The following is a 25,392-nucleotide window of genomic DNA, read 5'->3' on the forward strand; positions in this document are numbered from 1 at the left end:
ATAAAACCAGCAAATAAAAAAGAACAAAATAAAAGTCAGTGGTCAACAAAAGAAAATAACACGATTATATTTTTTTAAATAATGTTTTTAATTAACTCAGAAAAGCCCAAATACAATAGTCAAAAAGCAGTTAAACACGTGTTCTACTAGAGGGGGACACTGGTCTGCATTTATTCATATAATATGTCCCTTGATATACAGAAGATAAGATAAGATAATCCTTTATTAGTCCTGCAGTGGGGAAATTCTCAGTTCTCACAATTCTCACAGCAGGAAGGGATAGCAAGACACTCAGTTACAAAAATGTAGATAAATAATTTACACTATATACACAATATAAATAAGAATTAAAAAAGCTATAACAATATTATTTACAGGTTATTGCAAATGACTCTTAATTGCACATGGGGGGGGGGGTACTGTATACACCATTGACTGTATGGCATATATTTCATTTAAATTTTAATAATGCAAATGCTGAACTCTGACCAGATTCATTGGTTCCTCAGACAATATAAGTATAAGTGACCAAGTTATACAACAGTACAGCACAACACCAAAACCTTTATGGATTAATAAAGCATTAACACCTTTGCTCCAAATGTGTTGATTTCCAGCTCATGATATAAGATAATATGTTAATATTCTGCCTTTATTTTGGCAAAACTTAGGACCTGCAGTCTATGTCCAAATCAGGCTTCCAAACAAGAAGAGCTAATGTGACTGTACTGACAGAAGGACTGGTGATACTAAAATCTTATTAGAGAAGGCTGGGGAATCGGCTGCAGGCATGCACTCAACATGGGCACTGCTACATAAATAGGCCATTTTAGTCATTTTATATATATTTTAAATATTTTTTGTAAAATGCTCACATGTACATGGATCTAGTTTGGCACTGCTGAGTAACGTAATTAAAACAAACTCAAAAACACAAAATCTTGAGTGAAACACAACTGTAGCACAAGAGGCACCGTATTTTTGGCTCTCAAAAAAAGAAAAGACACATGGGCATCTGCTAAGGCTTGGACATTGAAGCTGGGAGGTTGGGGGGGGGGGGGGGTTAGGTAGGCCTACGTTGTAGGACCTCTGCAATGTGAATATGTTGATGGTGGGAGAACGTTAAATACCTCTAAAACCATGTAACTAGCCTTGATAGCTCACAGTCATGTGAAATAATAAGACATTTAAATATTGGGAGATAAATGTCTATATAAATATCATACAAATGAACTGAAAAATGTCTAGAATTAGAATGAGGAGCAGTTCTAGGGTGATCACCTCCAGACAGACAAACTGTGGGACAAGTAGCATGTTTACAGGGGGGGTGGGACAGTCTTAACAACTTTAAGCTTAAGATATAATGTCTATCTAATCTAATTTACTAACAAATATTTATTCTTGCTTTTCAACCCCAACTACCAAAAGATTAAGACACTACCTGACCCTAAAGATAGCCCAAAGGTGCTACAGTCTAGACCCACATTATATAAATTAATGTTGTCCTTTGGTGTTAAATGTCAGCATATCAGATTTCATCAAAAGACTGTTATGTTGTAATGCTCTACGCTCAACCCTCCTCCTTTATCCAGGCTTGGGACCGACAAAGTCACCTTAAAACAGACCCTTTGTCAGAGTTACTTTAACTTACTTACTTTTTACTTACTTAATTTATTATTACACTGGGAGGGTTGTGGGACAGGGATCGCAGCAGCGCCCGCTGCTGGAGACAGTAACTGAAGAGGATGTGTGTTCACCTCAGAGTCTCCAAAAGTCTCCAGTAACACCAGAAAACAGTCGCTAGAGGGGTCTAAAAAGACGACATACGACTCAGCCTGTCGACTACCCCTTTTACTGCTCCCCCTTTAACTACTGAACAGAGGGCAAGAGGAAGCCTGTCCACGGACGTGTCCGTGTGTTTATTTTCCATTGGGTCAATTTTACAAAGGGCAAAACTGCGGCACAGGTGGTCACCCCAGGCGCAGCACATCAGCTGCAGATGATCAGAAGAGTAGAGGGAATTCTGGAGGAGCCTGTCTTATCTAGACCTCAGACACTTAGTTTGCTTTGCTCTTGATTGGTAAAGCAAGTGTCATCCCCATGGTCAGATCTAAAGAGCTCTCTGAGGCCCTGTTGTAGATGCAGGCTATCGCTCCTGGTGTGTCAAGCAGATCATTTGTTTGCTTTTGGACATTTCACATGTGTTAAAGATTTGTTGGCTGTAAAAATCTAGAAGCGTGGCAACTGTAGGAACAAACACTGATGTAGAGTCAATGCGATCACGAAGGGGACATGTCTGGGGACATAGAAGACACATGGTCATCCTAACCACACAGAAAAATATTATATAATATTAATAGTACAATATTAGAAACTACACAATCTGTTGGAGATTACAGACCACATATACTATTTGGTAATCGCTAAAGCTTCCATTGCTTGTTTACTACATTAACCTTCTGGATAATTGGCGAGGTACAAGCTTACATAGGGTTACCTTTTTTCTTTTTATTTTGGACACATGCATTGACCATAGGTAGGATATGGTGGCAATGGGGCTTCAAGTAGGCCCAAGCTGTTAGACAATAGTGGTGTATGAGGGACTTCCACTTAAACATACACTGTAAGTCATTTGTGGTCTTGGTGATGGAGTATGTGTGGCCTAATCTTACTGTAACATTGATTTGGACACTTCAGAATATTTGGAACACATGATTTTATGACTGATCTGCATATTTTGCTGAGGTCCTAAAACCTAATTTTGCTGTTTCTTCTTCTTCATTTAACTGACCTCATTTGAAGCAGTTCATACGGAGATGGGATCACAATGAATGACCAATAGAAAAACATGGTATAAAATTATTTGGAACAAAATCTTGAATTTCATTGTATGTTGAGTTTTTTTTCTTGTAAATGTGGAGATACAAGGCTTAAGCGACAGTAGCCATTTACATTGGTAAATAAGGCTGCAATCGATGTTCTTGCCACTACTGTGAAGAGAAAGTGGCATTTCAAGAGAAGTTAAAGCTGTAAAAATCAGTATACGGAGTGAGGAGACTGTAGACACCAACACAGACCCAATATCATAGCAAATTCCCAGACATCATACGCAATTTAGAAATCCTAGCCAGATGCAACACACGACATGAAAAATTAATGTCTGGTCATCCTAGCTTTCATTACTTCTGCTACAGCATACTGCTATAGCACCAGGGCTAATTGATGGGGTACATGCTTCCATTACTTCTTAGCTACAGTAGTCTCACAGCTCCAGTGACAGACTAAAGAAAACCTCAGACACCAAACACATCTTGGCTGAGCACATATTTTACTGCAGTTTGGAAAACACTGCTTTAAAGAGGACACCTAGATCAAGCAGCAGTCAGTTGTGAAATGGTCACTTATTAAAATATTTATTAAAAAAAAAAAATAAAAAAAAAAAAAAAAACACACAGTATCTGGTATAAACAGGCGGTGGTGCAAAATTAGCACACTCACTGAGCTATCCACATTTCCCTTTCTAAAAGCCTTCTGACCTTCTTCCCAGTAGCATTTTAGAGTAGTTCCACCACTGACCACACCCTAGCACGACTAACCCCCAGTGTGCACACAAAGTGAGAAAATTAAACAATTCAAAAAACACAAATGTGCAAAACACTTTCACTCACAGCAAACCACAGGGGTTCAGGTTCTGGGCTTAGAGAGAGCATTTAGATCAAAATCAGTCTCACAGCATACAGTAAACTCCACATCCAGCACCTCTAATTAACAGCTTGAACTCAAGATAAATAGGAAAAAATTATATTCATAAAGGCAACAGGTGCAGAATCCCCCCCAAAAAAAACATGAACGTTCACACTCAAAGCAAACAACAAAGAAAAAACAAAGTTAAGAGTTAGGTGAGATGATCATAATGGCTCTCTATGAAACCCAGTGCAAATGGTATAATGGGCACAGTGGAAGACCACCGCTAATTCATACTGGTGGAAGGCAAATGGCAGAGCTCAGTTTATCCTGGGTCCTGTAGATATTAGAAGTGAAAAAGGGGAGGGGAAAAACAAACAAACAAAAAACACAAACAGACCACATTGAAAAGTATAATAGAATTAGGTTATATTCACATAAATACATATTTAATATTAACCCAGTTTCATTATCATTTAAAAAATAGATCTCATCAGCACCAGTTCAGAGGTTGAGATCAAAGGCCATGTTCACATTCAACTTTAAACACAAGCCGCACCTCCAAGAACACTTCAAAAACAACCCATTCATTCATCCTCTTCATACAGCAAACATCACTTAAGAGCAAAAGTCTACCTGAGCTAGACAAGGTCAATCCCCTCCTACCCCTTCCCCCCCCAAAAGGACTGTTCATTGTCATACTGTTCATAATGTTTGGCACTAAATTGTCACAGAAGCCCCCCCCCCCCCCCCCCCCAAAAAAAAAAAAAAAAAAAAAAAGTTGTCGCAACCCTTTTGCAAGTCAGGTTGTCAGAAGCACTTTCTGTGGACAATGTTTGGTCCAAACTCCTCATACTCCGCACGGCTGATCCAGGCAGAGCTGAAAGTCTGCATGCCGGAGAGAATGGCGCCCCCTTTCCACACAGAGAAGTCACGGTCAGGGGAGCTAATGACCCTCACACAATCGGCCACCCCCGCTGGGGCCAAATTAGCCAGCTCCAACTGCAGACGCTCTGGCAAACCGGCCAGCAGTGTGTTACCACCTGAGTGCGAGAAAATGAACGAGAATAAGGACAGCGTTACCAATCGGTCAATAGTAGACAAAACCACAGTGCTTTTTTTTTTATTTAGTGGCAAGGCTGTTCTGTAGTGAAACAGCAGTGTTTGCTAGCTTTAGCTATTCTCAGGCAGCAGTATTACTAACTCGTTAAGTTTTGTCTGCATAGAGGAGCCATTTTCAGTGTTAAAAGTAAGAAGCATAAGAAAACAATACGGCAGAAGGAGCAACAAATGCCACTGTAATCACACACATGGTCTTAATTGTAAAAAGTACAATGCCCCCAAAATATTTCTCAAATGCTATTCAGACTTTAAACTCAGCATTAGCTAAATGTACACAACTGTTAATTACTGATTGACAACGTGACCAAAAACATCAACACAGCACATAATAGATAAGGTCCTATACGTACCAGACAGAACTATGTTTCCCAGAAAACTCCTCCGCAAATCAATATCAGACTGCAGTACAGATCTGAAAATGCTCTCGTGCATCCCATAGTGATCACAGCCAATCAGCTCTGGCCTAAACAGGATCTCAGGAGCCCTGAAGAACAAGAAAATGAAAACATGGGAAAAACAAACAAAAAAACCTTAGTGTACAGACTTAGAGAAAGTGGAAAGAACAAGCCAAAAAAGAGCAAACGTATTACCTGAATCTTTCTGTTGTCAGGGAGACTACTTGTCCGTCAGGTAGAGTGTAATGTGCCTGCTTGCTGGCCTCACCCCCTCTGCTAAGCTCCGCCTCATAATCCAAAGCAACGCAGCAGCATCTCTCTTTGATCTCGCGCACAATCTCCAACTCTGCTGACGTCCGCATGCACACGCCCTGCTCCAGAAGCAGCTACACACAAAATAAAGGTTAATTTGTGGCACCATCGGGTGGAGCTAAAGCCTTGATTTCTAGACTTTACTGTTCAGTGTGTCTGAAATGAACATTAAAACGACACTGCACTGCAAATCTGGTCATGTGAAGCCGGATGGGAAGGCTGCAGTGTGTGTGGGGTCTGGCCCCTCTCTGTACCTTTTTGAGCTTCAGGGTGACATCAGATCCAGCCAAAGTGAAGCGCTGGACAGCGTGAGGCAGAGAGTAGCCATCAAACACTGGAACACTGTGGCTAACACCATCCCCAGAGTCAAACACAACACCTACACACAAGCAGTATAAGAGTGCAAGTAAACCCTCAAAAACCCATAATCTACAAAAAGTGTGATATGGATCTTCTATTGTTTAAAATAATGTTCGTAAGCTACACATTCTGACAGACTGTGATACACTACAGGAAGTGGGGATTGCTGATTATCTGCAGACGTGATTAATAGCTATGTACTGAGGTGTATACATACACACATACATACTGACCTGTGGTGCGTCCAGCAGCATACAGTGCCAGTACAGGCTGCAAAGCGATGAAGGTCAGAGGAACGTTAAAGGTTTCAAACATCAGCTGCACCATGCGCTGCTGGTTAACCTGCGGGTTCATCACGCCCTCCGTCAGCAGCACCGGGTGATCCTCAGCATCAACACACAGCTGCTGGAACACATGCTGCCAGATCTACACATACACACACAATCACACACGAGTTCTGTAGAGTTCTCACTCAACAGCGTGACCGTACAATATTATTGTCCAACCCTCTAAATGTATCGTAAAATAGGATCACGATCATCTGCAGCCCAAACCCACCATCTCCATCTGATCCCAGTTGCTGATGATGCCATTTTTTAGGGGGTAATGAAGAGTCAGCACACCTCGCATGTGCTGGGCATCATGACCCACATACACATCCCGCTGCGCACTGCCACTCATCACCTCCTGCAAAGAAACACACAGACCTTTACTGACTGATAACAGTCTACTGTCCAATATGAATTAGTCTAAAATCTTAGAATATTAAAGGACTCAACAACAACAACAAAAAAAAAAGTTGGCTCTTATTATTAATCATTTCCACCTCATTTCGTTCAAATTTCCAAAACAATTAACTCCATATATGGAAACAAAACAGAACAAAACCTCCCACAAAACCAAGCAATTTTAAAGTTAAGATCACTAATCTACACATTTGCCCACCCTTTCAGTCCACATTAGATTAGCCACAGCAGTGATCGATCAAGGACTGAGATACCTCGTATTTGGGCACACCGATGGCAGTGGGAAAGATTAAAGAGGGAAGATCTTGATCTGCAAATCCAGCCTTAACCAATCCAGAGCCAGTGTCCAGCACTACAGGGGTGAGAAAATCACGCATCTACACACAGACAGACACAGACTTAAAGTTAGAGCTATTATTTACATCCATGTACCTCAACCAACTGATTCCAATGAATCTATTAAGCTGTTTTCACCCTGAACGCAGGGTATGCGCTCGCTGCTGTCCGCACAGTGAACAGCGCAGGCACATTGGGTGCAAAAGTGAGGCGCTCGCGTTCAGCTAAAACTTTCAGACTTTCCTCCATGTTGGAGGGAACTACCAGATACCACTGCACTTCCCATTGGCAGGGTTGGGAGTTGGTTAATGCATCACAGAAAAGTTGAAAATATTAATTTTATAGATCCCCACGTAGTGAATTTTCCAGATTCAGAGTGAAAACAGCTTTACACATCTTAAACTCTAGTGACAGATTTCAAGGAAGAAGTTTGGCAAAAATCTAATTAACTGGATTGATCAGTGACTCCACATGCAGTCAACCAGCCAAGCCATGTTCGGTATCTGACGGGTGCTTCTTTTGTTTACAACAGGAGACGCTAGGCTACCCAACGCCGCCAACACTGGACTGGTTCTACACCACAGATTTGCCAAACAAATATCTGAAGGCAAGTTGAGAGGCGTCTGATGCATCCTTATGTAGAGAAGATTGGTGACCATTATATGATTTACAGTAGTCTAATCTTCAGCACAGTATGTGGCATCACTCCACACATGGCGGTCAGTTTAAAAGTGTAGTAGTACTACTAAGTGAGGCGTTCAGAGAGGTACAAGATGAGGATAATGTTCCAGGTTTAGTTTGAATGTGTAAAATATCTGCCATTTGACTAAAACATTGCGTGTATGAGTAGGCAGAGCTGAAATCTAAGCGTTTATTAGCACAGCTAGCCTAGCATCTCCCATGGTAAACTAAAGAAGCACACCGATATCAGACAGGTCTTTGCTGATTGACTGCATGTGGGATCAGTGACTTGTTTATGTTTTAACATCAAACGGTTCCTTTAACAGTTTCAAATCCAAACCTCTCTGCTGAAGATCTCAAGCTGCTGATGCAGGACAGGTGACCTGCACCTAGTTCTTGTTGAGGGTCCCTCATCGTTCATTGCGTTTGTCACTTCGGAATGGGCCTCCTCACACACTTCATTAGACTCTGTCCCAGACATCAGACTCTCACACTCCATTTCTGCCTGATCACCAGCTTCATGCACACACTCTGCTACTGGCTCTGCCAGAAAGGCTTTGGAGTCAGGCAGATACAAATCCGCGCAGCGAGGGTTGTTATTGTTTCGGTTGTGCTCAGCTGCAGATGGATAAATTCTAGGTGGAGGATTTCTGCGTTCTTTGGGCTTTGGGCCACTAGAGGGCAGCAAAGTGGATACTAAAACTACAGGGGAGTCCTGGTGGTTGTCCATTTCTATGTTTTGCTCAGGAATAGAGCTTTCCCCACTGTGTGTTCGAGGCTTTTCCAGCCTGTGCACACGAGGATGTGGTTCAGGACCACCAGGATCAAATGCCGCTCTTTCCGGACAAGCCTCTAAAAGCTCTGAATCGCCTTCTGAATGGGTTTCTGACGTTGTGGTTTTGCAGCTTTCTAGCACGCTCTCAGATGGATTTTCATTCATGCCTGATCCGGAGGCACCCAAAAGGGTATCTTCCATCTGCTGACCAGTTTCAGATGGGCTCTCTGGAACTCCAGTGGTGGAAGTAGAGTTGGATGTTTCGTTCTTCTCAGGTCCAGTACAAGTTACTGGAGGATCACTTGATGGTAAAATATCGCTGTGTTTATCCTGATAATCCGAACTCAAATATAAGTCACTGTTGGAGGGTTCCTTCATTACAGAATCAGTAACAGCGTCTGCATCTTTATGAAGGTGGTCTAAAACTATCCGATTTAAGTCTTGAATTATTTCATCTAGGACTGATTCAGAAGACCGGGAACTGGTGGAATCTTCTGTGGTTAAAAGTGGTGTTTCATGAGGCTGATTGGAGACTGCACACTGAATTTCATCTAGGGTTGAATTAGAAGGCCTGGCTTTAGTAGAATCATCTATGGTTAAACAGGGAGGTTCACAGGGGGGCTGATTTGCATCTGCACACTGAATTTCATCAAGGGCTGAATTAGAAGGCCTGGGATTAGTGGATTCTTCATGCAACTGATTCAAGTCTAAACAGGCATCAAATTCGGCCGTTGTCAAATCTATAGATTTGGCTGTACGAGGTGGACTTTGGTCCATGCAGGGAATACATTCATCCGTGGTTGAATCTGACGGTCTGGAATTGGCAGCTCCATGTGTGGGTGAACATAACTGTACATAAGTGCTAGATTGTAACGTTTTCGATTCCTGAGTTTGACGTCTGCAGTTCATCAGCAAAGCTTCATCGCACACAGCATCCTCATCCTTAAAGCTTTGTAGCGCCGAGGTCATCTCCATGATTGAGCACTTCACGACCTTTGGACCCCTAGGCCGTTTTTTAGTCTTCATTTCCCTCTTCACCTCTCTGCTCAAACTTCTCTCCATCTCCTCCACTTCCTTCTTCTCCCGTTCCAGCTCCTCCAGGAACCTCCTTTTAGGAAGAGACCAGGTTAAAAACAAATTGCACAGGTTAAATGTCTGTACTGTACCTATGATTGTTCAACATGTATTTTACTGTTTAGATTATGAAAATGTAATTGTGTTTACTGTTCGGATCAACTGTGCAAATCTGCGTTTAGATTATAATTGGGTAAACACATTTACTTTCTGCCATGAAAATAACGCTGATGTTTGATTATGACTGAATTCAAAACTGTATAATCATTAGACTTCATTCCACAGCAAGGTCTTTAAACCCGCCAACATTAACATCCTTTAACAACATTACCTCCTCCTTTCTGGAGTTTTCTCAGAGAGCCGCAGCTCCTGGATCTTTAGCTTCTCCTCAACGATCCGCTCCTCCAGAACCTGCAGGTCTTTGAGTTCCTGGAGAACTCTGCTCCTGTCTGGGTCCAGGAACTGGTCAGCAGGTGAACAAGCATCAGAACTCGGCCCAGATGAGGAGACTTTGTCATGGTAGCTGAAATGAAGGGGAGAGACCGGATCATCCTCTAGCCCAATCACACCTGCTTCGACCAGATCACTGGAAGACAAGTGGTTCCAAGGCGGCCACTGCCTGTCCACATGGTCAGTTTTCAGCAGAACGTCCAGGGCCACTTCCTGTGCCAAAATGTTCTCCTCTTCCTGTGAAAAAAGGTTAAAAACTTGAAATGAAAAGTTAAGGGTATTAAATAAAACAGAAAAATAAAAATTAGATGCATCTGACCTGCAGTATCCCTGCTGTGCGACCCAGGATTTCCTCCACAGCTCTAAGCTCCTGCTGCTCCTCCAGCTCCCAGTTACCCAGGGAGTTGTCAGATAACCTACAAAAACAAAACCCCACATAAGTAATCCTAAAGACACTGTTTCAATGGCACACAGCCCTCAATTTTTCACAGCATAGGATTTAAGTCAGATAAAGTTCAGCATTGTCCATTAGGAACGTCATCTTTTCCTACTGGATAGGATTGACTTATCTGGCTAACTGAGAAATCCTGCTTTGTAAAACGCCCCTCCTGGTCTTCATAACGCAGGATAAAACAATCCTCAACACAGATCACATGCACACATCCCCCTCAAAACAGGTTTTGAACATAGCAAAAATCCACAGCCAAAAGAAGTGCAATTCAAATATTAAAGCCAAACCAAAACACCTGTCGCAAGTGTCGTGTCTGACATCATGCAGGTCATAGGTGTCCCACAGCAGAGTATGTGACGCATCTGCTGTGCCATCAGCTCCGTTTCCACCCTCTGCCATTGTGCTGGACAGGACATTTCGGATCGGACTTAATTCAGCTTCCCGGAAACTACCTTCATGATCCTGCAACACACCCTCACAGTAATTAACACTCATTCTGACAGACCATAATATACTTTCTGTAGTGTAGGGGGGCGATGGGGCTTACCTGAGCAGCAGAAGTCACATGAACTAATTACAGAAATAATCGTTGCAGTCCTAGTGGCAGTAGTTGCAGTTCTAGTCTAGTTTTTATTAGTCTACCAATGAATGTTACTGTACCTGTTGCTCAGTGTTGTAGACGCTCCTCCGCGATTCTGTCTGAGTGGGCTGGTCACGGCAGCGGTCTAAGGGGCTGGGGCAGTTGATGGCTCTCTGCAGAGCAGGAGAGCAAGGGGTGATTGTCACTGTGTACGAACTCTCCAGGTTGTCCATCGGGAGGCTGAGCCAGGGGTTCTTGGGCAGAGTGGCTGACCGCTGCACCTTTATCTCAAAGTTCAGAGAGTCTGGGGTCATTCTGGGGATGATGTGAATACTCGCTTTTGAAGAATTACTCCCAGCTGTGCCATGGTCAAGGTCCTCCGAGTCAGACACACTGGACACATTCTCCTCACTGATCTGCAGGTGGGGTACCTTCAGCCTGGACAAAGGGGTGACCAATATGAACAAGTTTATCATTCTAAAACCTACTTAACTTTTAATGGAAGTCAAGAGGAATAGTACAATTTAAAAGGCGTCCTTCCACTTTATTCAGGAGCATTTTAATCCCCCCCCCCAAAAAAAAAAAAATGAGTAAATGATCTGCTAGACTCTAATTGTTTGTGTTATACATTTCAAAGTTTTTAAAGCTCAAAGAAAGGTAGTGCACTTCTTACCTGGATGTTGCCTCTCTGCTGTACAGCATTCTGGGTAAGCAGTCCGGCCCCTCCTTTCCTTCAACCTGACCACTACCTGCTCCTTCAAAGCCAGAATCAAAAGAGCTAAGGGACGGTGGTTTTCCCACCAGGGACCCAGCATCTGGCATCACTGCTGACCGGAACAACGGACCATCCTTTGCACAGTCCTGTTTATTTAAGTCAGGGTGTGAAGAAGCCTTCAGTGGAGGCATGATGGACACAAACCCTGAGTCTCTCTGAGCGCTGCGTTCCCCGTCCACAGTTACAGCACACTCATTTCTCCCAGGAGGGAGGTCAGAGTTCACAGTCTCACGACTGCCCTTCAGGTACTCATACTGCCACTGAAGGGCTAGCTGGAGGTCACGAAGGGTCGCTGAACCAGGAGATGTCAACAACTTCCTTAAGTTCATACACCTGCAGACAGCACATTAAGCCACCACTATTACCACGCTTTTAGTAAATGTAAGTGTCCATTTCTCTAAAGTCTCTGTATAATTAAATGATTGTAATGTGAACAGTCACAATATATGCAATATGCAAGAACGTGCTGACAGAACGTCAGATTTACGACAGTAGTGTGCTGAGCACTGCCACAGTAACTTCATGAATAAGACTCAAGTGTGCACTATACATATGGCATGGCTAAGTGTCATTACTGTAGAGTCTTATCAATGCGGCTCATGGCTTAAGATATGCATAAAACGCAGGTTAACAATGTTAAATAGAGGAGATTAAAAAATGAAAATGCTATGAACAGTGGCACACCTGTGAGCCAGTTGTTTGCCTGCATTTTGCAGCTGTGGGTCAGATATGATGTTAGCCAGGTGTGCTAGGTGGACCAGCTCCTCCACCTGAGGACAGGTATGCACCCTGAGAAACGACTCCAGCGCAGGTCTCCACTCTCGCCCAGCCAAAACGTCGCCTGGACTATCCTGCCCGTTACAGCAGGTCTCCCACAGCAGGTCCTGCAGAAAACTCTCACATACTGCCAGACTGTACCAGCTCTGGATCTACACACATCCGTAAATATGATGTAACAAATTAATAACACTAATAGTGTTAGCATAAAAAAATCCTGTAGGAATCAGGTTGATGCTGCATCAGTGGCAATTTGAAAAAAGACTGCGGCTGCCTTTACATGGGTCGGATAAAAAAATGAAATGAAATAAAAATGTAAAAAATATTTCAACAGTGACCAGTAGGATCATTCTGATCCTGGGCCACTGGGACATCCCTAGTGATAAAAATATTTGAACCAATAGACCAATAAAAACAGGAACAAAGTCTCCTTGGAAAGCCATTGTTTTTCTTACATAAGCACAAATCCAACATTTTCTCTAGTAATGCAACAAACTTAAATTCATCAATTTAGAGGATGACCTAAATTTTTACAGAAGTATTTGGGGGTATTTGGCTTGCTGGCGTAGTTGAGCGCTATGCTGCTAGCAAAGTCCAGCAAAACCTGAAAGAGGCTGCTTTTTCTTTGTCAGGACCAGCTCAACCACAGTTTAGATCAACTCAGTTTGCAGGGCGTATAAAACGCAAACAAGCTACACAAACTTCAAAACAGACAGATTTTATTATTTAAAAAAATAATAATAAAAAATAAATCAATAGCTTACTTTATTGTAGCACTGGTGGAAGATACATTGAGTGCGGATGCTGCTGTACTGAAGCTCCACCGCTGATCTAAACCGCTCCTTCTTCTGCTCTAGCTCAACCACCCACTGCTCCTTAACGCTGCGCTCACCCACATTCTCCACCAATGTGTGGATCACATCTTCTGCACGCCGCACCAGGGCCTACACAGTTACAACAAACCACACAATTCATGTAAGCAACTAAATACACCATCACTAAAACTACTCCCTTAAAGCAACAGTTCAGTGAAAAAAATACTTTTTCTAACAAGGCTAATGTAGCACTGGCGCTATAGGGCTAATGTACCCAACAAGTAACGAAAGGTTATACCCCAGCAATTATGAAGCTACAATGCTTATGTAAATAAGTAATAGCTCATTTCGCTCGTGTATACAGCTGGTCTGAGCAGCCTCCCACAGTGCAGTGCTGCATTACCATAGCATGTGTGTAGACAGATGCTTCAAACTCCAGCTTCAGTGTTTCAGCGCTGCTGCCGTCTGCAATGGTCTCAGTGCTAAACGGTTGCAGCTTCTGCCACACACCCTCCATCTGAGACTCCACCTGAGTGTGAAATCCCACATTAAATCTGAATTAAATCAAGTTTCAATGAAATATTCAATGCACAGGGAAAAGAAAGGACATGGACAGAAAGTGAAGTTTTAGTTTTAAAAAGCATGTGGTTGTTTGCAACCTGTTGTGCTTCTTTCTGAAGGTTAAGGAGCTGCAACTGGACTCGTGCTTTAGAGAACGCCTGCTGCCATAGCAACTCCACCTTCTCCACTGCTGCAGTTATTCTACATTAGAAGCAAAACGCACAAGATAGAGTGTGTGAGAGAAAAGGGAAGCAGAGGGATAAGTAGACGGGTAAGTGGACAACGCGCACTCTTAATCCACCACACCGGACTTCCAATTGCACACAGTTCTGAAGTTAGTCTTGCATGACCAGAGGGGACCTGGGGGAACACTGGTGTGGCGTAACCAGGGTGGGGGGGTACAGGTATGGCTTGGGATGACATGGGCGTGCCATGTTGTTGCACTACAGCTAGCGTCTTGTGCATACCTCTCATAGTTGTGCAGCATCTCCAGCGCAGTGTGTGTGTAGAGGTGAGTTCCCACCATGGCTTGATAACACTGATCACTCTCGGGGCAACGAAACTTCTCCAGCACACGCTCGCACCTCCTCAACAACTCATCCAGCCCCAGATCACTGAGACGTAGACAGACAGCAAGCGTGAAAGAGGTACAGTGTGAGATTGGGGGGGTGGTTGTGGTCAGAGACAAAAGCAGCATTCAGCAGCCAAACAAAGACCAACGTTGCACATTAATTTCACATGGATGACTTGAGGTTTAACAAAGCTGACTGTCTTCAGCTGCATGGAATAAGCTGCGACGAGTCATTTGCTTCCCAACAGCCTGGAACACAACAGCACTTCATTTCCAATACCTTCCTTTCCAAACTCCGATACATACCGTCAGCAAAACACCTTAAATGGACAGGCTAAACTGCAACAGGCCAAACAGGCGGTGCTAAACCACCATCAATCAATTCTTTTTCAATTCAGTTGCTACTGATATCGGCTCTATAAAGTCTATTGACCCCCAGAATTAAAGAAAATGTGAGAGTAAGTTGTGTATGGGACATGTGTGCACGTGTGCGTTACCTGCGTATCTGCTGGAGCTGAGCCTGGTTGCTGGAGTAGAAGTGAGCGAGTGTGCTAGGGTCTGCAGGAACCGGCAGCACGGAGACAGACTGCAGAGCGCTGATGCATACCGGTAACCTCCGCACCACCGCCACAAACTCCTGCACAAAACTGTCTATCTCCTGCAAACACACACACCAAATGTTACAAATGTGGTTATACGCCTTCCTCCCCCCCTTCCAAAAATTCACCCTAGTTCAGTCATTTCCAGACCCCCACTCGCCCACGCACCATCTACAACTACTTACATGCTGAACGCAGAATTAGGCCAAAGCTAGTTTTAAATATTTACTCACCCGCAGAAGACACAGGCAAGCACACGATAAAAACCGGTCCAGCCAAACAGTCCATTAATGAAAACACTTACAAATGCTCTGATTACAGTTCAGTAAATCAGCAAAGCATCACCAGAACTGCATAAGACAGAACACACCGACAGCCGCCGCAGCAACATCCAAAATGTCTGACTATGCAGAGCAAAAGAAGCCAGAATGAAAGAGCGAGCGCGCAAGACCAGAACCGGAAAGAGCGCGAGCATGCAATTCAGTTGCTAATGAGGTGAATGACCAGCGTGTGTGATTCACCATGGTAACAGTAGTGTGGAGCTTCATTCATGAGCTGCAGGATCAAAGCTCTTACGCAGCAGGTGACGCAGGTGCAGGAGGGTCATCTATAAACATACACAAATGCCGGATTGTGCAACACAGTTATCCAACCAAATTTTCTCCCCATAGCAACAAATGGTAGCACTTTGGGCAGCAGAATTTGTGCCATGTAACAGCAACATCCTAGAAACCCTGTGGGACACCATAGCAACCACCTAGAAGCAACACCCCAGCAACCATCAGACATGCATCAACTATGTAGTAAAATCTTACCCCCTGGACTACCAGAGCAACTAGCAAGCAAAACATTACAACAACCAGAAGAAATACCATGGAAACCACCTAGCAACATCCAAGCAACCACCTGGGACAGAATAGCAACACCCTAGCAACTCTACAAACTCAAACACTACTGATAAGTGTATATGGTTTTTATACCAGGAACCACCACTGAACCACTGTTCCACTGAAGACTGAAAAGACCGGAGGTGTCCATCTCAATCAGAAAGCTTGACCAGCAGGGACACTCAGCTGAGTGACCAGAAGCTCAGCCCTGACTGGTTCAAGAGCGCTCATGTGGCATAAACTTGTCTTGTTTTACTTGTATGTTCTGTCTCTCTGGCAGCCATAGCAGAAGGGTATGGTACATGTATATCCTGAAGCAGAAAACCTCAGATTCACCCAAATCATTAAGTACTGGACAGTAACGTGTCCGTGCTGATTCACAGCTGTAGTTTTGTATGAGATTCAATTCAGCTGCTTGGAGTGTGCGGAGGAAGAGCAGCGTGCAGAACCAGCTCTCACACATCATATGACTGAAAGTGTATCTGTGTAAACACACAAGACTTATGCAACAAGTCTCCCGCTCTTCCATTTGGCCAAGAGTCTCAGCCATTAAGGCTTGAACCCCACCTCCTCCCTGGACTCCCACACACCCACAAACTCACATGACTCAAATTATGGCATTCATGGTCTGTTGTGCACTGATGTGTGTGTGGGAAGCATGCATCACATGATCCTGAAAATGCACATTCTGCTCCATATACAGACGCACAACAAACAGCAATGCTTTAAAGGACTGCACGGAATTTGGACAATCACTACTGGCCAAACTAAAATACCAATAAAAATGTTAAACATCAGCTTTCAAAATCTCATCTGCAACCTAAAATGAATAAAATGGTAAACATTAAAGTTTAGGAACATCAAAAATGACTGTTAAACAGAATTGTTTTTTTTCTTTTTTTAAAGCTGTCTTATTGTCTATACTTCACTACCAAGTAAACGGTTTCTCCAGACAAGACTGCATCTGCTGTATTTCCAAGCATTATGCAAAAAAAAAAAAATCAAACTGAAGAGAATCTAAAGTGTTTAAATCATTTTAATGCGTTGAATCATTTTAAATTAAATCCTAATTGAAACAAACAAAGTAACATGACTAATCACTGACCTCAGATTCAGTGGATCAGCCAAAACATGTTCTCAGATGTGCGTTTCTCTAGTTTACTACAGGAGATGCCAGGCCAACATGGCTAAAACACTGGACTGTTTGTTATGCATGTCTGCCATACAGGTCCCTCACGAGAATGCATTTCTGCCTGTTAATGCCATCCAGCTTCCAGCATTGTTCATTCAGAATGTCTGCATCAAACTCTGAGACTCTATACGTATTTCTGCCCACTCACACATCCCACACAGACACACGCACAATAAAACTAACACTACTCAGACCCAGCTTACACCTGGTCACTTCATGTGACTTGTATCTGGATTGTATTCTGATAAGATTTTAATCACATGCTTTTACGCTGCGTGTCTGGTCAGATGATCAAAGATGCTAAAGATTTTTGCTACCTTGAAATTCAAATTTTTACACCAACCACTGCCCAGTGACATACTGCAAGGGGAGGTGTTTCAGTTGTTGAAGGTCTCTTGGACAAATGAGTTTATGCTGCTCTAACGTGGCTCAAATGCGTCTCAGACTACCTCCTGAAGTGAGATGGGATTTGTATCTGTTATAAATCAGTGTTGGATGCGTTTACACTTGCCATGTTTGACTGTCTTATCCAGATACAATCCTGATCCTCAAGATGAATGAAGTGACCTGGTGTGAACAGGGCCTCATTGAGTGCAGACTGAACATAGAGATTAGTGCTGACCTTGACGAAGCTGACCCAGCTGCTGTGGCAGTAGACAAGATATCCTCCCAGACTGGCCGTCAACTGGCTACGGTCAATGTAGTTCCACAGCTCACAGACTTCTTTAAGGAACACACACTGTTTCAACAAAAACACATACACACAAGTGTCTGTCAACACACCAGAAAGAACAATTCCCACATGAGCACAGAATCCTTATTTGACAACCAGTTCTCTTCCCAACACAAACATCCCACCTAAAGCACTGGAAGCTTACATGGCAGTCATCACCAATGTCAGATTATATCGCTCTATGGCCGAGGCCTACTATACATTGACCAAACCAGGGTTCAACATGCTGTGTGTACAGCCTTCCCCACTGAAAGATATCTGAGGAATCAGACACTACCTTGTAAGCGCTGTGCGTGGAGTGGTTGGTTTTCTTCGGCAGCAGCAGCTTCTGGAGCAGCTTCAGCACATCTCGCTTCCTGGGCTGAACCACGTACACAGAGTGGACCGTCCGCCTGTGCAGCTACCGGATTCAACACCATAAAATCTCAAATCATAAACCCTCAAGATAAAGTTACATTAACTAATTCAATCATTAATCCTCAACCCGCAACAACTCAAACTAATAATACATTTCCTTAAACAGTAATCATTTAATGGGTTCATGATTTAACTGTACAGTTGTAGTCCATACACTAATCATTGACCTAAATCATGGCAATATCTGGATTTTAATAATTTCTTTACACTGTGTACAATATAAAATATAGGGACAACAATATGAGGACATTTGCTCATACACTTATTTATTTTAAAAAAAACTTTAAAAAACCTTAAGCCTTACTAATACATTTTGGAGCATCACTGTGAGGATGTTGCACTTTATCTAGCCAGACATCCAGTACAGAGTGGGCGTAATATCAAAGAGAGTCCATGTGTGAATAGAGACGTCATTTTGTGTAGAATTCACAGCAAGTCATGCCTTGCCTGTGGAACAGATCCTGTAGTGAAAAGGTGTCCGACATCGAAGATCTCTGGCTGCACAGTACACATGAAAGGGCAACTCCGGATAATGTTTTGACCGGATTCTCTGGATATTTTTTGAAGTTCAAATGTGAAAATGTCTTTAGTAAAAAAACTATACATACACTATACTACACATCACTTCCAACCTCTAACTTCACAAGGCCCCATTACAGCCTTCGAGAAATGTTTTATGGTCAGATGAGAAAGATGGAGCAAGTTCAGTCACAATGACTAAAAGGTATGTTTGAAGAAGTGAAGGTGAGGCATTCAACTCAAACACCACTGTACCAACTGTTAAGCATGGTGGTGGTAGAATCATGCTCAGGGTCTGTTTTGCTGAGCGTGGAACTGGCATTGTAAAGTGAATGGAATAATGAGGACCATCTCAAAAGACCATCACGTTTTACATTCTGGTTACCCATTTAAACTGTAGAGGAAATTTGGTTAATTGGACCGTAAATCAGAAAAGTACACACATTACACCACCTTAGACTGACTGGTGTGGTGATTAGCTGCTACTGAGCAGCAGGGGGAGTGTGCGTGTGGACTGTTTCTGCAGTGATGTAGGGGAGATAAGGGCACTCAGTCTGAACTCTTCATTAGATAAGTGTAGGCATATGACCCTCTCCTCACACATGTGACTCCTTACACCTCCCAAACTCTGTTAGAGGCGGAGGGAAATGACGCACAGCGGGTGGAGAGAACTCAACGGTGTCCTCAGAACAATAAGCAGCAAAGACAGTTATATAATGAGATTACGGGGGGACAGATTGAGGAGATGTGATGCTACACTAGTAAAAAGAAAACAGCGGAAGCAGCCCTTCAGAAACCTTTGCTGTGTAAATCAATTTGCAAAGTTCCACAGCATTTAAGGAACCCAGTTAATCAAATTAACACGTCACTATGCGTTGATGTTCTCAATACAGCTGTGGAATAACATGCGTCTTAAAGGAGAAAGACTCGCTGGTTTCTGTTAGCAGGTCATATTTTTTCTGGTCAAACCAAAACAAATGAGGCATTCACAAGGATCACACAAGGATCCAAGTTGATCCTGGCATTTCGAAGGGCAGAGGGTCACAATTTTTAAGAAAATGCCGGTGCTAGTACTTGTGCGCTACTTTGAGGATCTGCTCAAGCACAGACCCACAATGTTGAACAGCAAGGCTATCCAAATGTCCAGCCTATACTTTCGCTAGGAGCATTTGCTCATATGGTGCTTTTATCCTATTGAAATTCCCTACCTGCTGACTAAAAGCATTATTACCTGTAAACACACACCAAGGTTGCATGCTCTGACAAGGCAGCCCAACCAGTACTCATGTCTCCAGCAGTTTTGGAGAACCCGTTTATTCACAAGTACCCAGACGGCTTGGAACAGATGTTAACAGCCAGGATCTGCGACTGATGTGGAATAAAGGCAAAATGAGATCAGTTCTGCCATCTGTTTGGACTTGCCATATAGGCTTAGATAAGTTAACCAACAGGTTAAACACCAAAGCACAGACTATGTCCCCGATAACTGAGGCTCAAATCACACGTTTAGAGGGTCATACATGGAAGCACAGAGTCAAGTGAATGTTTTTAGTACCATTTGACTTTTCAGGGATGTTTAGTTTGTCTGGTTCATCCAGGTTTGCCTGCTCTCCCTTACACTCAAACGGCTGCCACAGACCAGGAACACAAAGTTACTTGCTGTTCACATTGCGAATTACCTTACAAGGTTCATAGCCATAGCCAAGAGAGCCCAGTAGCACCTACTACTTTCCAGGAAAGCTCATTTCTGCCACCAATTTTCATCATATTCCACAGAGGGACTTTAGATAGCATTCTGAGCAGCTGCATCCCTGTATGCCTTGGGAATTGCAACTTCCTTGATCACAAGACCCCACAGTGAATAGTGAGGACATCCAAGTAGTTAGTTGCTTAGCAGTATGCCAGTAACCGCTGGGTTCATATATGCTACAATCTGACCGATTCATCTCTGCACCTTGGTTGGTGCTGCTCTGTCCTGTCTGTTTATTGTGCATACTATCCTCCAAATGTATTATTTACACTGCAAGTAGCCTTGCATAGTGTTGCGTTATGCGTTGCACCATAAAACACCACAACACTACACTGAAGAAACACCATTGCGCTTCACTGTGTACTTGTATGTGGCTGAGACAACAAAGCCTCTTGAACTTGAACTTAAATGAGTTAAGTGAGGTCTGAGCTGTGACGTGTGCAGCCCTCGTGCTCCGATATGCCCTGAAGCAGCAGCTACAGCAATCAGGAGGAGAGTTTACCTCCAACAACAGAAGACTTTCAGCCACTCGTCTGGCGATGCTGAGGTTGGCTTCTCTTAGATCAGCAACAACTGACACCAAGCACTCCTCTTTACTTTTACTGAGAGAAGAGAGAGGAATAAAAGAAAATGGAATAGGTAGATTAGCTGATTAAAAGCTCAGGTTTTTTTTTTATGGAAATAATCATCAGTTGCAGCGCTACCGGTGCACCATCTCCTACACACCTGTGAAGGCGCAGGAAGTAGCTGATGAAGTCGGCCACCTCCTCTTTGGTCAGATCGGACACAAGCTTATCCTGAGACTCTGCTGGGAACATGACCAGAGGGCAGCCATGCTGGTCAAACACACCTGTGGGCAAAAATTAAATCAATACATACAAAAAGCTAACGCCTGCTACAGCAGTTTACATCACGCCAACAACTCCAGTAAGCCACAAACTTCTCATTACCAACAGGTTTGGTTTCAGCTCAGCCAATAGAGGCTTCAGTATTGGAATACAGACACCTGGAACATTTAACTGAACTCCAGAACTTGTACACATGCTGGCGTATGCAGAGGCTACAACTGACCACCGGTGAACATTCGTACAAGATGCTTTTTAGCTGGCCCCTAACTGGTTAACATGTTAAAATCTTGCATTTGTTAACTTTGAAGGTCTGATGAAATGTACAATTGACTATTCCTGTATTCATTTTTGCTAAATTTCATATCTTCTGGTCGAAACAATGGAAAACCATAGGATACAAAATTGAGGTCTCACACGCACACACACACACAAATGCAAGTGAATAGATTACCTGGGTATGTGACTGCACCAGAACGAAGCACATGATCCCGAGGCAAAACCAGCCTGCTGGGCACTTCTGCAAACACAGGCAAACATTCTGCATCAGCACCTTATTGTTCATTGGACATTAAACTACCTTAAACATCCAAACAATCTTGAGTGAATCCATACAGCAGGTGAAAGTGGCCTAAATCCAATTTAATACCTAAATCGGATTTTTTTTTTTGGGGGGTGGGGTGGGGCAGGGGGGGACATTACTAAAGGCAAATCCTTCACCCCAATTACCACATTAAATAGAGGTAAGCTCAATAAGCGGACATTTCCCATTAAACAGGTATCGAAACCAAATAGTTGGTCCCAGAAACTGACATTAATGCCCAATTATGAATAATTTGTATTAGCGGGACCAGTTTTGACTGATTAACGTCATCATTTAGGGAGGGGACTTCCCTGCTCCAAGATATCTGAACAAATTAACCACCGGAATAGCATCAGAAAACTAACTGAGGATGTATGAAATGCTTCATTAACATCCATTTGGTCAGTGCCAACCTCAAGAATGTGAGATTTGACTACAAGGCTTTCGGCTCCTTCAGTCTGGATCTCCAAATCTGAAACTCTGCTCTAGATTTATGCACAAGCTCCTTCTTGATGACAATTTTGTTAGCTAACTAAGATCAGAGAGCGATCACTGAGTGAACCTTTTGAATACACACCCTAATGAAATCCCTCACCAAGCCCAGATTCATTTTCACAGACCCTAAATTGGAGTATTGCAATAGTGTACAAAATGGCATTAAAATGCCAGTAGAGAGCTTGTGATGGCAGAGTCAAACAAATTACTACTATGATCAGATAAATAGCCACGAGCAGATCAAAAAAATATTTAAAATTCCATCGATTCATTAACAGAATTTGCATCTCGACGACAAAGTCCGTGTCCTTGCAGACAGATTGAACGAATGGCACAGAGACCACGCAATGTTGAACTCTCAGTAGAAAGGGTCCGAGAGCAGCGCTTCCTCCAAGCCCTTCTCTTAGGTTTTCAGTGAAGGTTTCTATTCCAGGGGTTTTGGTTGTTAACATGGGCACCTTGGGAAAGTCCTTTTCTTTGGCACCAGGGGAGCAAGTTCTCAAGTTGTTTTTTTTTTTTTTTTTTGCATCACTTTAACAAAGAACAGAGTTTGAAAATTAGGCGAGCAAAGTATGGACGTGACAACAGCAATGCAGCATGCATTTTCATGCGCAAATGAGAATAAACCATTACATAAAAAACTGAAATCAGTGTTTCTTATGGACATGCCCCAAAACTCAGTCAGGGCCCATCTTGAAAAATTCTAACAGAAGTGGAAACAGCACTCCCACTATTCTTACCAGTAGTAGTGCCAGAAGTTATACAACCAGGCCTTGTTCATTACTTACTCAAGATTAAGAAACTGAGGTGCCACAGAATCATTTACATTACTTAAAAATATTATATTTTAATTAAAAATTAAAAGCAAGCCAAAGTTTTGGTCTTCAGTAATACTACAGCTATCTAGCTGCCTTTTCCCCTCAAGATATCCAGCTAAGCACTACAGTTAATATTCATCGTGTTTTGCTTTGGTCTGTACCGGCAAAGATCCTTATTTAGCTACTTGAATATATTTCCCACAGTAATACGATTACAATTAATTTTAACATGAATTAATAAATAAACAGAGCTCGCCAGCTAAAAGTTACAGCATCCATTTAAACTAACGCCCGTGTGTGGAAGAAAAGGGGGAGTTTACACCCGCCTGGCAACCCAGCTCTCCCAGTACACTAGCGCTAGAGCAGCAACTCCACCACCACCACCACCACCGCCACCAAACTCCAGACCCCCACCAGACTGAGGGTCTTCAGGAGCAGAGACACTACAGAGGCGCGCGCACACACACACACACACACTCACGTACCAGCGAGGAGAAGCTCAAGTTCAGGGACTGAATCATACACAGCTCCGCTTTTCCTCTCTTTCTGGACTAAGTTAGAAAGCGGCGAGCGTCCAGACACACAGCACTCCTGCTGCACTTGCTTACCTGCTGAACTCCCGCTCATCTCCACACACGCTCTCTCACACACGCTGGAGGGGTTTAGGCCGGGTACGAGGCTGTTCAAGCCGCAGGGAGAGCCTCGGGACATAGGGTGATGCTCCGTCTGGCCGCCATGGTGGATGGAGAGTGACGGAGGAAGGGAGGGAGGGAGGGAGAGAGAGAAGGGGAATGAGGGAGAGAGAGGTGCAGGAGGAGCGGCTTTATCAACTCCGGGCCTGCAGGGCGGAGACAGCAGCGCCAGCCCCACACCCACACACACACACACACACACACACATTCCTAGTTCCACCAGTTAGTATTAGGGAAGCAGTTCATAGCTGCTAGTGTTTTCATATATGTTTTAGTACTGTATATACACTATATGGACAAAAGTATTGGGACACCTGCTCCTTCACTGCATCTTCTGAAATCAAGTTATTAAATCAAGGTATTAAAAATGTCATTTTTGAGGTTATCCTGCCTTTATATATATATGATATATATATATATATATATATATATATATATATATATATATATATATATATATATACCCTTTTGTTAGGGTAACTGTCTCTACTGGCCAGGGGTGAAGACTTTCTACTACATTTCGGAGCATTGCTGTAAGGATTTGATTGCATTCATTGAAAGCACAGAAGTATGGGATGGAGGGACCATCCATCATTCCAGTGAACACAGCTCCACTGCTCCACATCTCAGTGCTGGAGGCTTCATACCTGGCATTAGGCAAGGATACGTCTCTACAGAGACTAGAATGCATTCACTGGGAGGGGTGTCCACAAACATTTGGACATATAGTGTATGAATTTATGGACGCCTGCATAGCCAGTGGTACTTCTAAAATGTGGTTTTATATGTGATGTCGATGATAAAATAGATCAAATCTGAGTAAAATACATGTATACATTTTCTTTGGGGACTTTTTCTTGCCACACCACACCCTGCATGTATCCTTCCACCATTTTAATGATATGATTTTAGAATTGCTTTTAGTGGTCTGAAACCGGTGATCTCAGGGGTCTCAGGTATGTGGAAAAGGTATATAGCGCTTCCTTAGATATTCAAGGAGCAAGTGAACCACACAAAGCTGATAGGCTGATTAACTCACTCTTGCGTTTACCATCAGAGTGATGCATTCACCACAAATGTGGCGATGGCACCGTGTGCCCGCAGAACCATGATCCCTCACTTTGGTATAATTTCCATCAAGGCTCGACTCACATTTGCAGTAACAGCAACAAGCATCTGTAACCGTACTAGGTCCACCCATGCAGTAGTTGTTTCTGATGGCCAGTGAGTGGAAGTATAAAGGTAGGTGTTTCTAATAAAGTGGCCAGGGATCGCCTATAGGTATGTTTATATGCTTTTTGTTGCAGACAATAAGTTTTGCCTGCAGGGCCTTTTTTCCAGCTCACTGCTGTGTGTGTGTGTGTGTGTGTGTAGGTCATTGACTCGAGCTCTTTTTC

At 43.1% G+C, this 25,392-nt stretch overlaps 1 protein-coding gene across 1 annotated transcript; it reads right to left on the reverse strand.

The window, feature by feature from the left end:
• Nucleotides 1-4,476: 4,476 nt before the first annotated feature.
• LOC140553890 (uncharacterized) lies at nt 4,477-23,980 on the reverse strand. Its single transcript, XM_072676708.1, has 25 exons — nt 23,912-23,980; nt 21,862-21,927; nt 21,289-21,412; nt 21,065-21,164; nt 18,154-18,276; nt 17,766-17,882; nt 14,963-15,123; nt 14,362-14,508; nt 13,993-14,095; nt 13,737-13,862; nt 13,283-13,462; nt 12,426-12,670; nt 11,640-12,074; nt 11,047-11,404; nt 10,682-10,848; nt 10,255-10,351; nt 9,817-10,172; nt 7,977-9,519; nt 6,874-6,996; nt 6,432-6,560; nt 6,107-6,299; nt 5,768-5,892; nt 5,397-5,587; nt 5,157-5,290; nt 4,477-4,727 (listed from the first exon to the last, which is right to left on the reverse strand). The coding sequence occupies exons 1-25, from the start codon at nt 23,928-23,930 to the stop codon at nt 4,495-4,497; spliced, it is 5,595 nt and encodes a 1,864-aa protein (XP_072532809.1). The 5' UTR covers nt 23,931-23,980; the 3' UTR covers nt 4,477-4,494.
• Nucleotides 23,981-25,392: the final 1,412 nt, after the last annotated feature.

The sequence above is a fragment of the Salminus brasiliensis genome, chromosome 1 (assembly GCF_030463535.1).
Source record: "Salminus brasiliensis chromosome 1, fSalBra1.hap2, whole genome shotgun sequence".
Lineage (NCBI taxonomy): Eukaryota > Metazoa > Chordata > Actinopteri > Characiformes > Bryconidae > Salminus > Salminus brasiliensis.